Raw genomic sequence first — 18,621 nt, 5'->3', positions numbered from 1 at the left:
TCTATCTGCCAATTAGGGCCCCAAACAGGTTTCTGTGGGGATGAAATGGCAACCTCTAATTGGCTGGATAAAAGAATGCTCACATCTGAGCCGACAACCTGAGATGGTTTGGAAAATATATACACGTCCCTGTGCGCATACGCACACACACACACACACACACACACACACACACACACACACACAGGCGTAGACAGTGTAAGTGGGGATCACAGACAATTTATGCATGGTTGGGGGAGTCACAAACAGTATCACCGGTAAGATGAGAGGGAAGGATAGAATGTGTGGACACGGATCTGGTGTATTGTCACATGCAGGCACTCACACATACTCATTGACCGGTCAGTCGCTTTTTAAAAGCGTGAATAAAGCTTTGGTCGCGGTGTCGTGTTAACATGAAAGCTTTCACGGCTGTTAAAAAGAGCAGACTTTGATTAGAATTTGATGTGCGAGAGTGTTTCTTAATGCCGGCCTTTGCTGACGACGGCCCTTTTTAATCCAGCGGAGCCGTTGCAGGGAGCCTTCCATCAAAAATATGTTGAATCGACGATTTCACCTCAACATGCTCTAATGTTTTTCTTTTTTTTCACCCTTTTTTTTTTCTGAATTTTCTAAAAGGCAGGAGTCAAGCGTGCTCACCATGCTTGGCCACATTTTAAGTGGATCTCAACCACAAAGCTGCAGCATTAGCAGCCGAGTAGTTTCAAGAGCGATCAAACGTTGAATTTCAAATTATTGACTAAACTAATTGAATATCAAAGAAGCTGGTGTTATTTTCATGAGCGGGTTGAGTTGCTGCTGCAGGAAAATTGGTCTACACGACTTTTACAAACTGAGTTTCTCTCACATGGTATGATCATTAAAAATTGTTTAACAACTAATTTCTTCCTCCCATATGGGACTTTACGTAGGATAATAATAAAATAATGATTAAAGTCGGGGATGTGGTTTGTTAGGAAACCAGTTTACATATAACACATCCACATGTGTACATATATACATATATATACATACACAAGTGCTCTACAAATAGTCAGGCCATGCAAATATACTATACTGTTAGAGGTGTTGCTGTTGTTTTGTGAAGCCCATCTATCCTGTTGATTTTTCCGAAAAAATATCCTGAGAATATTTTTGGAATTGTGACCTTTATAATATATATATATATATAGCTCGACAGGTAGAGAGCTAGACAGAAAAACATGATGTGATGGATGGATGTGATGGTGACGTGCGCACCCACCACTCATCTTTGACGATATATAGCTTCCACAGTGGAGCAACACTATGCAAGAGTAAATGTTTGGGGTTGCACAGAAACTCATTCAGCCACTAGATCATTTTTTAATATATAATGCAAACAACATTCAATGCAGAAAAAAAAGTCTTGTCATGACTGTGACATAAAACAAAGTCTCATAAATGAAACATGAACAATTGCTGGTTGTTGTTTTGTGGTAGTTTGTAAGACTGAAATATATAAGATTCCCTTCACTTGATGTCTCAATATATGTATCGCATAAAAAAAAGTACAAAGACAGAAAACATTATGCATATTAAACATTGCCTGAACACCTATATCTCCTGATTTCCCATCACAAGGCTTAGCTGTCAGCTGAAGTACATTTGAATACTGTAGAGTAGAGACTATACATTTACATATTATAAGTAATTATATAGAGTACTTGTGAGTTTAGTATGCAACAAACATTATGTTTTCAGCTGCAGCTTCAATTTTACTGCAGTGGCTGTGGAATAATTAGCATTTTTAAACGTTTTTAATGCCAGGAGTCACATAATAATTAGGCCGACTCCTCAGCAAAGGCTCAACTGTCTGAAACTCAGAAATGACTTCACTGAAATCATTTCTAAATGTTAAAGCCGAGCTGTGATTTTCAAAAGGCTCTGCAAATGCGGAGCCAGTCTTCCTATATGCATAACATGTGAAGTGAGGTTATCGATGGGAACAGGATGGATTCTCCCCTGCTCTCTCATTAACTCTCCTCTTTCCTTCTCCTTCCGCTCGGTGGCCCGACTCTGCACTCGGTCTCTGGTGTATCGAACAGCATGCACACACACACATACACAAGCTCACATGTAAGTATTCTGTTTGCATACCAAACGCATACGTCACAGCTCAAAGAAAATGAAAGCTATATTAATTATACAGGCTGTGCTTGCGCGTGCACACACACACACACACACACACACACGATAAAGAGAAAGAGTGAGGGAGCAGTCGCTTTATGTTTTTCCTCTGCGTCAAAAGAGACAGAGAGTGAGAATGATTGAGTCTCTCTGCGTCAGGGAGAGGGGGAATGAGGAATAGCGCAGGGGGAGAGAAAGAGCACACTGTCTTCCCTCTTTAATGTGTGTGCCGGTCTGTGTATGTGTGTGTGTGTGTTTGTTTGCGTGCGTGTCATCTACCCAGTATAACGCCCCCTCTGTGTCCCCGAGCCACTCTCTGTCACTCACACACACTGAGACTATTGTCAAGACATTGGGCGAAGCGCCCCTAGACATTTCTGTGGCACTGTGTCTGTCACGGGGGTGATAGGGCCGAGCTGGGGTTCACTTACACACACACACACACACACACACACACACACAAATGCATACAACACGACATTCGTGCATAGAAATTCTATGTTGCCATATTATGGTACTGTTAACGTGCTGGGAGTGCAGCATGCATGGGTGTTTGTGTGCTGTTCCAGCTTGCCGATGTAGACGGTGTATGCGTGGCACGGCCTATGTGGTGTACGTGGTTGTTTGTATTTGACAGCACATTAGGCAAAGCTATCTTTAAACTTGTAAAATGAGTGACACTGATTCTAAACGGACAGGATGGGTTTCAGTTTGTTGTGGCGCTCTGCCGTGTCAACCTCTGTCAGCTCAGCCCATCCGCCAATTTTACAAAAGACAGGAGCACCACTAAGGAGACAGGGTACATTAGAGAGAGAGGGAGGGCAGCGACAACAAGAAAATGAAAGACAGGGTACAGAGATTCAAGTCAGATATGACAAACAAACAAAAAAAATAGTTGGAAAAGTGTAGGATGAAAAACATTTGGATGGGGTGCAAAAGAGTGAAAGATGGGGATGCAGAAAGAGGTGAAAGTGTTCAGGATGCTGAGAAAGAGAAACTATGGAGGAGGAAGCTGTGGTGGAGGGGGGTGTGGAGGGGGGTGGATGTAGGGAGTGGAAGCATAGATACCTTGCTCTTGTATCCGGATGTCTCTGAGGTCCTTTATTGACTCTGTCTATTGTTCACAGCAGCACACCTAATCACTCTCAACAGGGTGGTTGTGTTTGTGTGTGTGTGTGTGTGTGTGTGTGTGTGTGTGTGTGTGTGTGTGTGTGTGTGTGTGTGTCCACCAGTCTTGTGAGTAAGACTACTTATCTGTAGCTTCGTCCTCACTTATACTGTTTCATACACTGGCCCCCACAGTGAAGCTATTGTTCACTCTCCTCTGGTCAGCCTTAATGGACAATAGCAGTGGGTGGGAAAAGCCTGTTCCTAACACGCATACTATCAGTCTAATGGTACACACGCACACACACACACACACACACACATAGTAAATGCCATCTAAATAGAAGGCATACATATGTATGGACTCCCTTACTCACGCATATACACAGAAGCCAGTTGTATGCCACCATCCTGTTTGCATCTTTCTTCACAATGACTGCTGTCATGGATATTATAAGAGATGACTGTTTTAGTGACTGTCAGTGGAAAGTGATGAGCATCACCATCACGAGCACAGAAACACCAACAAAGGAGCTAATCTGAATCATGGGGCATTTGTCCGGTAAGCCTCGCTTTACGTCTCACTCTATGAGCTTTTGTTTCGGTTTTTGTTTTTTCCCCTATACACAGCCACGGCCGGACAAAAGGATAAACGTTTCAAAGGCCCATCGCAGTGAATAGAGTCAGTGATTTCCAATGTGTATCTGCAGGGTGGAGAGCCCAGATGGAGACGGGGAGAGGGAAGAAAGCTCAATGCCAGAGTGGACAGCTTGGTGGTAACAAAGCTGTGGTGGATGGTGATGCAGTAGACTCACCGCGCACAGCAAAGCAGGCTTCACTCTCTCTTAACACACATATAAAATGTATGTACAAACAAAATACACACAGGGCTGGTTAGGTGGCTATAATAATGAGCTCTGGCCACAGGATCACTCCCAGTAAGAGCAAGTAACCTGACCCACTGCATATTCCATTCACACATCGCACGGAGCAAAAACTGTTCATCGGGACAGACGTGCTGGTCGGCTGCACGGCAGGTAGTTCCAGGAGTGGCCACAGGGGGGCTGGCAGCAGACTGCTGCAGTGTGAAGAAGAGGAGTAGAGAGAGAGGGAGAGAGAGAGAGAGAGAGAGAGAGGGGGACCGCATAGTGCCGATCAGATGACCTCGCTGCTGCAGTTAATGTTCTCTGGCGCTCAGACACAAGGCTAAGGCTCTCCCTCGCATTGTGGGGCTGCTGTACTACAAGCTATTGTGGTGGTAGAGGTGGTGTTGTGGAAGGTGTTAGTAGGAGCGTGTATGCAGGATGGAAAGGGTGAGGGGAGTGGAGGAGAAGAAGACGTATATGTTGTTAAAACAATGACCAGCCTTTCTTTCTTCCTTTCTTTCTTCCTTTCTTTCTTTCTTTCTTTCTTTCTTTCTTTCTTTCTTTCTTTCTTTCTTCTTTCTTCCTGTTCCTCTTTGTCTTTCTCTGTTCTCTTTGTCCCGCTGCCATGCCCTCCCCTGCTCATCCCTCCCCACCCCCCTGCTTTATATTACCCCCTCTTTTCTACTGCCGCACTTGCCTCCCTTTACCTCTACCCCATGCCCCGTTTCCTCTCCCCTCTCTCCGCCTGTCTCTCCTTCGCTCCTTCTCTTCTTTCTCTCTCTCTGCAGTGCAGCACAGTGATTATCATTCCTCTCACAGAGTCAGGCCTGATAGTCAGATACTGCTGAGCACCCTTCTACATCACCTGCTTCTAGAGGGAGCAATGGAGAGAGAAAGACTGAGACAGAAGAAAGAGAAAAGGGGAAGGCAGAAGAGGGGGATTGGTAGACTGCAGAATTAGAGGGATGAAAGGGCGAAGAGGAGAGCAACGCAGACAAAAGGGGAAGAAGGAAGAGTGAACAAAGAACAAGGATATAGGAGAGAAAAGGGGGGGAAAGCAGAAGCACGGACAAGGGAGGATTACTCTTACTGCAGAGGTGGTCCCATTGCAACATACACACCGCATAGTTATAAATGTGTGAGTGAGCGTTCGGGCACACCTGCAAGCATGAGTATGAGCAAGCAGATAAGCTCTCTGCGTGGATATCTGTGGCTGGATGAGATCTGTTAGGTGGATGTGTGTGTTGTGGTAACAAGGCTCCTGGCTCATCAACATCTGTGTGTCAGACAGCTGAAGAGATGCCACTCACATTGCCTCATCCCTCCCTGAGCTGAGTTTCAACCTGCTCCCAACCATTTTCTGCATTCTGCAAATACCACAACAAGTCCACAGTCTCTTCCTCTAAACACTGTTCTTTGTCTCTTCAGACTGCCTGTGATGATGTGATTTGAGTCTTTTTTTTTTTTTTTTTTTTGCAGAGCTGTTCCTGTTTTTTTAGATAAACATTTTACCCTGCCACACGTACGGATCATCAACAGCCATCTTTCCTTCTCTTTCCCCCATTCATCCATTTACCAGTTGTTTTATTAATCATTCGTCACCGCCTGACTCCCACACGGTCTCTCGATACTTGTCTTTACCTGTCTGCTTGACCTAATCACTACTCGGTCTAAACAGAGCCGCTGCTGTAGCCTCAGGAAATTGCATTCCAACACTGCACACGTCACTCCGCTATAGCACAAGGTCTTGAATAAAGCTTTAGATCAGTTCTATATTTAAATAACCAGTGTAAATATATCATCATCAAATGAATTGTTAACACATCTGTCCTGTTCACACAGCCCCTGCGAGATGCTTTCTGTCAGCATATTTCACAGTTTCTCCTCCTCACTGCCTTTGATGCATAACTTAACAGTCGACAGCAAAGGATTTCAAAAGATTTTCTAGCAAATGATTCAGAGATTTTTGAGCAAATGTAATCCAAGAACAGAGACATTTGACCAGCTGAGTCAATCTCTTAGTCAAACTTTGGTATACGTGAGTTTTATTCATTGGTCTTATTGGCATGTTGAGACAGCACTGATGAAAACTATTTAAGAAAGTGGAAAAGTACAGAGGCAGCAAGAGAAAACACTGCAGGTATTCTCACTTGTGAATCCAAATGGCAACATAATTAAAATTAGGATATGAAGGCAAACATTCAGAATTAAATGCGAGTGCCAGCAATGATCTCAACAGAGTCACACAGGGCTTTTATTTTGTAATGAAGAATACATACAACTAGTGTACATTGTGTTGTACATTGTGTTATTGTGTCAATACTAAAAATCTTTACGTGGCAGTTTAATTAAGTGTCAGCGTTCATGCTTTAAAACAGCTCATTAATTTCATTTGAAAACTCATCAATAAAAAGTCCACATACACATCTTCTGGCTACATTAGCACAGCATGATTTATATGGTGGGGAAAACCAAGAGCTCAGTCGCAAAGGGCATTTTGGCCAATCAGCATGCTTTATATGAAGTCTGGACAATAACCATGTGGGGTCAATAGAAGCATATTAGTTTTCACTGTCTGTTGTGGTAGCACAGTGCAATATCACCTTACATATCCTGCACGGTTGTGATATGCACAAGACTGAACCGTTTAATCAGCTCCTTTATTGTAGAGCTGTAAATAAGTCATCACATTATGAGAAGGAAGATAGAGCCTCGAAGTTTAGATGGCATTTAAAGAATTCCAAAAACGCAGATTTTAATGAAGACTTAAAGTATCTGTTAAGGGTCAGTAAACGTTTGAACCAAACATTCAAAAATATAGATTTTTAATTCCTGACGTGAAGCATCGTGCATTCACACATTGAAATCTCCAGTCAAGGACAACTGGCGGGGAAATTAACATGCAAAGCTGCACCCTTCAGTCAACATTCAGAAAATTTCAGGTGTCTGGAGGGAGTGATTACAAATGGGATGTCAGGTGTCTGCCTGATTGACATTTGACTCAGAAAACTGTCGGACTTTTGCCGGTTTCAACACAAAAGCCCAGCACATCACAAAGAAAGCGAAAGTACATTTTCTTTATACTGCATAACAGCACCCTAATTTAAGAACATTTGTGAAATTCCATTCCTCACTCATTGATTAAAGTATTACTTCCTTCTGACAAAGTCTGGTACGTTTTTACTAAACAAGAGCATGCAGGCAAAAAAAAAATATCTTCCATATAATTCAATTCTGTTTTAGCCAAACGTAATTATTGAGCCTCCTCTATATATCTGCTGGGTCCACTCAGTGGATATTGATCTCTAAAAATAAGCCATATCTGCCAAACTTCACTTCTATTTTGGTGAAGTAATCATTACAGTGTTGTTGTCTTTCTAAAACTGTACATACATTAGAGCTAAACCTCTCTCAGGTATGGATTATTCATGACATCCTGACTCCTTGCATGCAACGTGACTGGGAGTTCACAAAGTGGCTGAAGAAATGTGTGAAACGTGTCCTCCAGTGTTGATTGTTGTTCTTAACAAAGTTCTTGCTGTGTGTGAACGATGCGCTACGCAACATGATGTATATACGACAAGCAAATAAATAATATAGTCAGCCATTACATGGTGGCTCTCCTCTTTACCTAGATGATGTCAAACACAAATGAGAATGAGAAGAGAGCCAAAGGGAAATGTGGCTCCAGTCCTACAACCATATTTGTAGTTTTGGTTTATGCATAAGCCACATCCTGTCACTTCATTATGCAGACCAGAGTGAAGCAGGGCATAGACAAACACCAACACACATCCAAATGTGTTCACACACACACACACTGTGCAGATGTTTCACATACACACCCTAACACACATGTGTTGAATATGCAGACACATGTAACAAGAAGAGAGGGAGACTGTTAATTAACTAGAGCTCGTTAATTCTCTTTGAACCGACAGCGAGGAGGTTTACACACTAATTACCTTGATGACTGAGCCAACCTGTGCGCGCACCATCTTACATGCACCCCCTCGCACTACAAGCACGCACGCACGCACACGCGCGTGTATTCTCAGAGGCTGACAAAACACATCTTGCAGCCTTTGAAAGTCTCACACAGGCGTACAACACAAACATAAAGGTGTGAAATCTCACTCATAAGCAAATGCATATGCTCACACACACACACAGAGAGAGACACACACAGTCTTGCCCTGAAATGAAAGCTATATTAGGAACATTTTTTTTTTCCTACAGGTTCTTCAGAGCTGCAAGATTCAGGTGGTTACGTTTATTCCGAGTTCAGTCCCATCATGCCTCTGTTTGATTCACGCTGATACGCCAGAAATAACTTCATAATAACTCCCATTCTGTATCAAAATACTCACATGTTTGTACAATACGCTTGTAACACACTCAGCCTGCCATGCAGATGAGTGAAGCTCCCATGTCAGTATTGAACTCTAATGGTCCATGTCAGATTAAGGGAAAGGTTTTTTATGTCCTCCATCAAACTCAATTAATATTCCATCAGGCATGAATTCATAGGCCACACTGGACCTTAGCCAATTCATCCGTATGTGTGTGTGTGTGTGTGTGTGTGTGTGTGTGTGTGCACGCTCATGTTTGAATGCATGTCAACATTCAGTGAATATTTGGAATACTTAGTAATCAGTCTTTATTGCGATTGCTTGGCCAAATTACAGAACACATGCCCACAAACATGCTTTCTGCTTCACGAATCAGCCTGGGAAACAGCAAGTAGAGTTTTGTAGAGAGAAGGTAGAAGATATAAAACACAAATAAATTAAAGGTGTGTGTAAAAAAGGTTAAAAAGATAAATATAAATGGAGGAGAATAAAGCCAAATGATAAGAACAGTGTAAACTGTGCACTCAGTAGAGTTTAATGACTGAAAGATACCAAAATATGGGATTTGGCAAATGAATAGAGGAGAGGTTTGTCAATGAGCGAAGATAGAGGGCGAGAGAGAAAGAGGGGAAAAGGGGTTCTGGAGTGTGGAGGAGTTATGGGTCAATAAAGCCTGCTTGGGGAGATGAGAGGACTTCATAACGAGGTCAAGGACACACCATTGATCGCCACATCGTAAAGCTGACTGGCAAAGAAAAAGAAGGGACGGAGATGTGAGAGTGAGGAGGAGGAGGAGGAAGGCAGAGAAGAGGGGAGAACTGCAGCTGTGAAAAGCATCAAGGATCAACCGAAGGAAGGAAGGAGAAAGGAGAGAAACAGAAAATAAAATTATCAGGGTGAAGGAATGAAAGGGGGCAGCTCCGGACAGAAAGAGGGTTAGAGGGAAATTGAATTAGATGGAATCACTGCTGAACAGATGAATTCTGTAATAACACACCGAGCAACCAGCATGGGGCCTCCAATAGTAGTAATTCTTTGTCTGTCAATCAACTCCCACCCCGTGGCGCATGCTAGATTTCTCCATTCATAAGTAATTCTACCTCAAGTTTGTTCCTCTCGTGGATTCCCATCGCATTTGAGCAGCATCTGATTAATGATTACTCAATGGATTGCCTTTAAGTATTGTGCAGACATTCACGATGAAGTCCACCAGCAGGCAGATATTTTTTGGCTTTTAGTGAGATGCCGTGACGATGATTGGGCGGTTTGCTCTGAATTTCCTTACACACAGTCATACCCCACTCATTGCTAGATCTATAACTCATTGGTGATTCCTTGAATGTGTCACCGTCGGCGATGGCAGCAGCATTTTAATCTTACATGCTACCGTGATGAACTCAGACGTGGTAAACGTTGGCAAGCATTGTTTCTGCGAGCGCGGAGGTTTTTCATGGATTGATGTGTAGCTCTGTGAGTCAAATGTACAAGTCCAAACTGGAGCTCACATCCCTCCCAACTCCTTCCTTCCTCATTTATACGTTTTCTAAACAAAGGCTGGAGACTACCTGTCTGTGGACGCTGTTTTTTCTTGTCCTCTGGTTATCAGAAGTAATCATCAGTTGACATCATTATTACTGGGAAGTAGTTTCTGTGTGATTATGAAAAGGTCCGTGATGTCGAGTTATTATTATTCTATGATCCTAGCAAAACTGTTTTGACAGCTAAGAAATAGAGGATTCATTTGTGATGTTGACATCACTGATCTTAGAAAATCAAGCTTATTATCGTGAGATCACACAATTAACATTTATTTTCTCCAATTGCAAAAAAAAAAAGTAAAATAGAAATTAAATTGTCTTCCCCCATGCCCTCTGTGACTGTCTGCACTCAGCCTGTCAGTCGCTCAAACACTTTCACCCACTTTTCCCTCTCTGTGCCATTGCCCCCAGTCTGAATGAGTGGAAAAGAGATTGGGCTGCTTCATCTAAGCTAATGCTCTAAAAATACATCGCTGTCTCCGTGGACGGTGAAGACGCGAAGCCACTGAGATTCCAAGAACTGCTTCTTTTCCATTAGACTTTAATATCTTTTCTTGTGTCTCGGTCCTGCGCGTGCTCGTCGTCCCCGCTGTCTCACGTACTTCTTGTCATCGCTCTTTCAACCTAACATTGTTAAGAAACGGCAGAAGAAAACAAGTTGCTCTGACTTCCCCCCTCTGCTTAATTAATTTTGTTGTGTTCCTCTGTCTTCTTGTTGCACATGTTCATTAGGTGAAATGTTTCTTTTTCTCTTTATCTTCCGTTGCTCGTAATAAAAAGAGGAATTGGTGCCGTTTGGGTTTTTTATCCCCGCTGTCCATCCGTTTCCCTCTAGATTATCTTGAGGCGGCATTTTAAGATGAAGTTATTCCACCCTAATCTCCGTCTTTTCCTCTGTTCCTTCACTTCCTCTATATACGCCGGGTGTTACAAAGCAGATCTAAATTGAGAGGCCTGTAATTTTACGAGCAGATAAATGAGTATGACAGGAGATAGGAGGGATGTTGTATAGAAATGGGCTTTCTGGCGCAGACTGATCCCTCCTGGCTAGACAGAGTGATTTAACTCTCAAGTTCTTTATCTCCCCCCCCCCTCCAAAGTGAAAACTGACGTGCTAACTAGACAGGGGTGATGGGTAGGTTGAATCATCAGCAGGTGTGACGCTTAGTTTGAGTGAACGCCACAGTTTGTTACAAAATCGACACCACTTCCACTGCAGGACTGGGAGATTTGTCGCCGCTGGTTGATGAACCGTTGGTTTGTCTTCATGATAAATGTTGCAAAAAAATGAAAATAACAGTAATTTCAAATCGCACTGCTTCAACGCAATTAAAGAAGAAAGCCAGGCCAAGCAACATGAAATAAGCTTTGTTATTTAGCATGTTAATGACTAAACAAAAAAAAGGTCTGAGAGTCAGCTGAACGGCGAAGATGAGGCTAATGATATTCTATAATCAATATTTCTGTTATTGTCAACAAATCCAATGAAAACACCAAAACCCATAATGCAGTAATTGATCTCTCAGTGGTTTTCCGCTCCCTCTGCTGTCTGTGGCTCTCACCCTGAAGCCCATTTGTTGCCTATAAAACTGGACACACATAGTTTCACTGTAGTGAATGAGTGAATGGTGTTTTGCTAAAGTAGTGCTGAGTATCTATAAACATAACTAGGACAGACTGACCTAAAATAAATTACACCCATGTCATTCTTATTGAAGGACTGTGGCATCCGATGCAACTGTGTAGCTTGTTTAATATATATAATCAGTACGTTGCGGCATATCTACCAGATTTGTAGACAATTAGAAGAGAATAGAAAATCACCAATCTCATCCTTTAACATCCCTTTTTTTTTTTAAATAGATCACAAATCAAATGTTTTGTGTGTGGACTTGATAATAACCAGCTGCTACTACTAGGCACCAGTCCAGATGAAAAATACGCGTCTCCGGGCAGGCCAGAGGTTTGTAAACATCAGCCGTGTCCAGCAGCATTAATCTAAACTGGGATTAAAAGACAACTGAAAACTTTTGGGACCACAGTGATTGGTTGATGACTATTACCCTGCATTGTAGCAACTAAGCTCATAATCAAGGAGAACACGATCAGATAATCTCAATATGTCTTTGCAGACCCCTACCCACCAGCCTAATCCCCAGATTTAGAATCTCAGATTAGGAATCCTGGATGATTAATCCCATATTGTGTGTGTATGTTCCCTGCAGGGGACCCTTCGCCGGGTGACCTTCTCGGTAGTCAGCCAGCCGCAGGATGCCGGTTGCTATGACAGTGGCCTGGAGGATTCGGAGACGCCAAGCAGCAAGAGTTCATCAGGACCACGGCTGGGAGCCCTGCCACTGCCCGAAGAAGGCTACGAGCGGACCACACCAGAGGGCAGTGTGGGGGAGGAGGAGCATGTGGAGAATGGTCAGAGCAATCACACACACACACACACACACACACACACACACACAAGCAGCCAATACAATTCACTGAAGTCGTTCACAATTATAGTCAAGAGACCTGCAGATATATTTATTTAATATTTTGTCTCTCAAGGCCATATGTTCAGTATTTTGTCAAAGGCTTAGACATGTTTTGATTAAAGAAGAAAGAACACTCTCAATCACTCACTCACTCTCACACACACACACACACACACACACACACACACAAACACACAGACAAACACTTTCATTGAAACCTTGACTGGCAGCAAGGACTCGGGAGTGTTTTCTGGCCTCACGTGATGGGGGGATGTTGACTCAAACAGTCGTCCTGTGTGTGCTGCACATATGTGTGCGCAAAGACTCGCGTGTGTCATGTGAAGAGCTTTTTCAGAGGAGTTCATGTGCGGTAGCATGTATGTTGTGCCAGGAGCTCATCAGCGGCCTTGCCTCAAGTCAGCAGTTCAAATCCTCTCTTTCACCAGCGAAATTGTGCTTGTACCCTTTTTTTTTCTTCTTTGTCAAGGATGGAGAAAGGCAAAAAGAAAAGGTTTTTTATTTTATCTTTATTTTTTTAGTTTTCCTCTTTTATCTGTGTATGGTCACGCCAGAGCTAGAACAGCGACAACACATCAAGGTCACTTTGACCTTGGTGACTGGCTGTACTTCTGGGACTGTAAATGTGCTTTCAGTTAAATGCCACTTTTTTTTCTTTTTTTTTTTGCCGACTTGTGAAATCTTGAGGATTTTGTGGAGTTTAATAAGTTTTTGTCACGCTCAGGTGGAGAGAGGAACTGAACAGAGAATTTTATTGTGTTAGCCATAATTATACTGTATAATTACGTGCCTGTTTGGTTTCACACGAATTACCGCTGTTGCTGCACACAGGCAACCAAACTGGAATTAGTCTTCAAAATACTACAGAAATATCTAATTTCTCGTGTTTAATTGAGGTTATGCAGAACTAAGAAAATCAAAAATTGAATGAAATTGTTTTCCGTTGCTCTTTAGATGTGTGTGGAATATATTTTACTTTACCTTTATCAGTCTCTAACATGAAACCCGTCTGTAGGAAAGTAATTTACCTCATACATCATCATTATAAGTCTTGTCTCTTTTAACATGGTGTCTGCATTGATTCATAATGACTGGTTTACTTAGATAATACCATAACATTTGACTCCTGACCTTACAGCATTAAACCTCTCGTGGCCTCACTAACCTTTTGAACCTGCACTCATGGGAAATAATAAGGCCAATAAGTAACTTAATACAGGTGCATCTCAATAAATTATAGTATCATTAAAAAGTGAATTTATTTCAGTAACTCAGTTGAAAACATGATACTTATATATTAATTAGATTCATTACACACAGTCTCATATATTCCTACTGTTTATTTCTTTTAATTTTGATGATTGTGGCTTACAGCTAATGAAAACTCAAAATCCACTATCTCAGAAAGTTAGAATACAAAAGATCAGTTAAAAGAAATGTTGGCTGAAAAGCAGTACATGCACAGTATAGGGACTCAATACTTGGTTGGGGCTCCCTTTGCACGAATTACTGCATCTATGCAGCGTGGCATAGAGGCGATCAGCCTGTGGCACTGCTGAGATGTTGTGGAAACCATTGATTTGAACCTTGAAGGCTAAAATTTACTTTAATCTAAACAGAGGACTTTGGACCAGCAGTCCAGTCTTTTTTGTCCTTAGCCCACGTAAGACGCTTCTGACACTGTCGCTGGTTCAGGCTTGACACAAGTCATGCCTGTGTCTGGTGAAGCACTGACTTCAGCTGCAGTCCACTATTTGTGAAGTGAACATTTGAAGGCTCAGGAAAACCTTTGCAGGCGTTTTGAGTTAGTAAGCTGATTAGAGTGTGACACCATGAGTCTACAACGTTTTTAGAAGTTAGAAATAACTCATTGACTATATTCTAATTTAGGGGATTTCAGGGTTTTCTTTTACTGTGAGCTATAATCTTCATATTAAAAGAAATAAAGTGTGGAAATATATCTCTCTAAATAAACTTTTTGATGACATTCTAATTTAGTAAGATTCACCTGTATTTCCCTTGCAGGTGAAAGTTTAGATTTGTCATGCAAAATTCTAATAATTATCTTCTCTGTGGCCTCAATTTGTCATTTCATGTGACAACACCTTTCACTCTTCCCATAATTCTTTTATATTGTGAGATTTTTTTGAAGTCAGCAGTTCATTTCTTCCTATTTCCTGTTATTTAAAACATGTCCCAACTGTCTCTACTTAAAAATATTAAATAAAGACTTTTTTTTAAACTATTATTGTCTTGTCTTTCCCGTATCCAGATGCCAGGCAGCTGCCAGATGTAGCTCTGACAGGCAAATGTACCAGAGAGTGTGATGAGTTTGGGCACTCTGACACTTGTTGGATGCCCGTCCGCCCTTCTCCTCGCCAGCGTCAGCGCCACGGCAGCGACCCACCACGGCTCTCCACCTTCGCTCCAGGGGACGACAACAACAATCTCCGTGGTAATGACCATGAGAGTGACAGCGAGAGCGCTGGCAGCGCGGGGAGTTCAGAGCCTGTTGTGGTTGTCAGCGGAGAAGGTCAGAGATTACCCTTAGTCAACGGGGACCCTCTCGGCACCTTGGGTAGTGGAGACCGCAACAGGAACATGGGCGATCACAACCGTAACCTTCTGAACCGCAAGATGACTTCAGCATCCTATGACACGTTTAGCAGTGCAGGATTTGGGAGGCGCCAGCAAGAAGAGGAAGCGGGAGAAGGCCAGAACCCACCTGAGGTTATACCACTGACGCGGACAGGAGGGGACTACAAGACCACATCCTGCCTCACATTGTCACGCCGCGAGGTCTACCTGTGACAGTCCCGCACTGGATCAATCAACACCAGAATATTCCCTTTTCTTAAAAACATGGAGGGTTAAGACTTTACTGGCAAGTCATCAGTTTGGAGGTCCTTTTAAACCTGAGAAGATGTGAAAATGTCAGGAAATATCATTCCCAAAAGCTATCAAAATAGAAACTTTTGGAATCTGACTAATATTTATAGGCACTTAATCCTAAGCAAGCGATGGATCAACTCTTTGAAGAGCTTTGACCATCAGTACTTTCTAAAAAAAAAAAAAAAAGAAGTTTTTTAACTATTAGCGAAATCTGCCTACAGGCTAAGATTTTATCATGTCCATGTGGAGGAGGACTATTTCATCAGCTTCTTTTTACCTGAATCCAATGCATGCCTGACCCTGTGCCACAGAGGGATCTGTGTGAAGAAGATAGAGTATGAGACTGAGTAAATCCTGATGCTAGAAATGCCTCAGTGCATATAAAAAAACCTTGACTGTGGCTACTGCGGGCCAGTTTCGGACTCAACTGGTAAACCACTGAGGTTTTACCTAAAGAAGTAACGGGTCTGGAGTTATTTGGATGTAATTTAAACCAATCAAACTTTTTTAAATGCCTATTCAACTCTATTATAACACAACATGGGAATATTAACCATTCAAACTGCTAATCCAGTGAGAATCCTAAGTGTATCAAGTCACTGTACAGTTACATGGTAGAAAAAAAATCAGGTAATGTTCTTTAAAGACATAAATGACTCAGAACAAACTGCAACAATGTGAAAAGAACCGACTTTTTCTACAGTAATCAAATGTAATCATTCAGAATACAAGGTTCTCATAGAGCGTCGGTAGTGCCACAGTATTCTGGCGCGTATGAAAATGTGCATTTATTATTTTGCCTTCACGCCCAGTCTGTGACTATATATTGTATGTGTGTATTTGACAAAACCAGTGTTATCTCTCTCTGTTTCAGAGTAGACTGGGGGTGCTTAGCTCCCTACACACCTACTGTATCCTGACAGTGTTCATGTATCATAAATACTACACACACACACACACACACACATGCAAACACACACACGCACACATACGCGCGCATGCACACACTTGAACACACACACCTTAGCATGTAAACACAGACTCATACGGTGCATTTACGAATGTGAACATGCCTAAGGCCACAGTTTATGACATGATTCAGTGGCTGTGTAACATAAAGTATATAATAACTTGCATTAACTTTCATACAGAACACATTAAGCACACACACACACACACACACAAACATACATACAGCCTAATAAAACTTTAGTAGAAAGACACACCCATATTAAAGATGTGCGTAACGCACACTTCATATGCACTATGTGTGTATGTGCTCTTTAAGTTTTTTAGCATATTGACTCATTGAACTAGCTGTAGCATTTTGCCTGCTGCCCTGCAGCCAGTATTTAAACATGAAACGTATTTAAATAATTACTCATCTCTCTGACTGATGTGTGGGGCTACATTAAAGGGAATTTCAATGACATCTACTGTATGTATTGATAGACAATGTGGGAATATGAGATATTCTGCATATTGTAAGTAGGACTCATAGAAAAACCAAAATCTCTGTAATTTCTGTAAGAAAAAAAAAAGGAAAAGAAAAAAGACTTGCATGAAGAAAAGATAATGCTAACTTTTTTCTCTCTTTTTTAAAACCACATGCCTTTTTGGATACCACGCCTATTTGGATACATCTGTACTAAATGTGTGTGCTCATGGGGAGAAATGGAGATAATGACGGCAGCATGGGAGCTAGTATTAGTGGAATAAACTGTTCCTTCTTTATCGCGGAGCGAGTTTGGGCTAACCTTGGGCCTTTCTCTGCATTTCCATGGCCCGGATATTGGCACAAAAGGGTGCCACGGGCTGTAAAGAGAAAAGAACGCAATGTAGTGAGAGCACAGAGTTCTGCTGCAACCCTTTTCACCACACAGTGCCAACCTGAACACGCCCATAACGCTGTGCTGAACGGCACAAGATAACAGACTGCTTCACATTCGTCCTTCCCAGCAGCTACTGCACGACTCCAGACACACTCTGCTGCACTGGGCTGAGGAGTGGGTGTGGATTGAGGCCAGCACATCTTAATTCCCATCATCAGTGTGTGGTTCAGTGGTGTGATAGGGATAATAGGGTTAGGTCGTCCCTGTGGTCTTAATGAGTTTCCTTTCTCCTCTCCTCTCCTCTCCTCCCTTGATCTGCACTGATCTCATTAATGTCTGGATAGGCGAATGCAACACTACTGGAAAATGCCAGTAAGTGTGTCTCTTCATATTTTTTTCTGGTTGTTTTGGACCAGACGAGGGGAAAGAGACATGCTTGTTAGGGATGTTCTGCAGTGTAGTTCATAGCTCCTTGTCAAGCTGAGAGTCTCAGCACTCAGGTAAGATGAGTGACAGTGTTTAAACTGCTAACTAACTACTTGTGGTTCTGGCCACACACAAACTCCCACACTGTTGCTGCTTGACTGTGCCCTCACTGAAATATTTCTTAATGTTTGGAAACAGTTTCACAGTAACGCGGAGATATTAGGAGATATTTAATATTACAGGTTGTATACTTGTATGCGCCCTTATTTTTGCAACTCTGTGAACAAACAAACTTGTTCTAAGCCACTGATATAGAGACTCCCTAAGCCTTCACTATCCCCAGATCCCCCCACCTCAAAACATGGCTGTTTACTGAGCTCTGTTACTGATGGACAGTGCTGAGGATATAACGAATCTCAAGGCCTGACGCGGAAATACTGCTGATGGAGCGTTCGCGTTGGAAAAGGGACGGACGAGACAGACTGACTAATTAAATGTGTCTCAGTCTCGTGGACACCAGGAAGGCGTTGGAGAAGTAACATCCAGTTTGTGAGTTTTGGAAAGAGACTCTTGACACAGCCCTGCCTCATCAAAGCGGCACATATCTCTTCAAGCTGCTGTTTTTTGGCAGTTTCATTAAAGCACCTTTCAAACCCTCCTGATCCAGATTTAAGGGAACTTACTGTAGATGAATCCGCGTGGACGTCTTTCTTTCTTTTTTCTTTTTTTTTTTTTTTTGATACTGCACGTTTAAACATGAATATGTTTCAGCCTACTGCAAAGCTAAGAGGGGGAGACGGACAGAGAGGGGCGTGACGTCTGAGATCAATCAACCACTAATCGAGACATTTTTTAAAACAGGCACTTCAGCGGACATCATGTACCTGTCATCCCCCTTGTGCTGTTATCCTTATAGCCATGTACAGATAAAACTACACTGTCGAACAGACAACTGG

At 42.3% G+C, this 18,621-nt stretch overlaps 1 protein-coding gene across 1 annotated transcript in view; it reads left to right on the top strand.

The window, feature by feature from the left end:
- pcdh7a (protocadherin 7a) overlaps positions 1-16,978 on the top strand; it is a 37,138-nt gene extending 20,160 nt beyond the window's left edge. The window contains exons 4-5 of the mRNA XM_026360109.1: positions 12,237-12,438; positions 14,788-16,978. Coding sequence (XP_026215894.1) covers positions 12,237-12,438; positions 14,788-15,326 — 741 coding nt within the window. The 3' untranslated portion in view covers positions 15,327-16,978. The remainder of the gene's footprint in view (positions 1-12,236; positions 12,439-14,787) is intronic.
- Positions 16,979-18,621: the final 1,643 nt, after the last annotated feature.

The sequence above is a fragment of the Anabas testudineus genome, chromosome 1, assembly GCF_900324465.2.
Source record: "Anabas testudineus chromosome 1, fAnaTes1.2, whole genome shotgun sequence".
In the NCBI taxonomy this organism is placed as follows: domain Eukaryota; kingdom Metazoa; phylum Chordata; class Actinopteri; order Anabantiformes; family Anabantidae; genus Anabas; species Anabas testudineus.
This window is presented reverse-complemented; position numbering and strand designations above follow the sequence as displayed.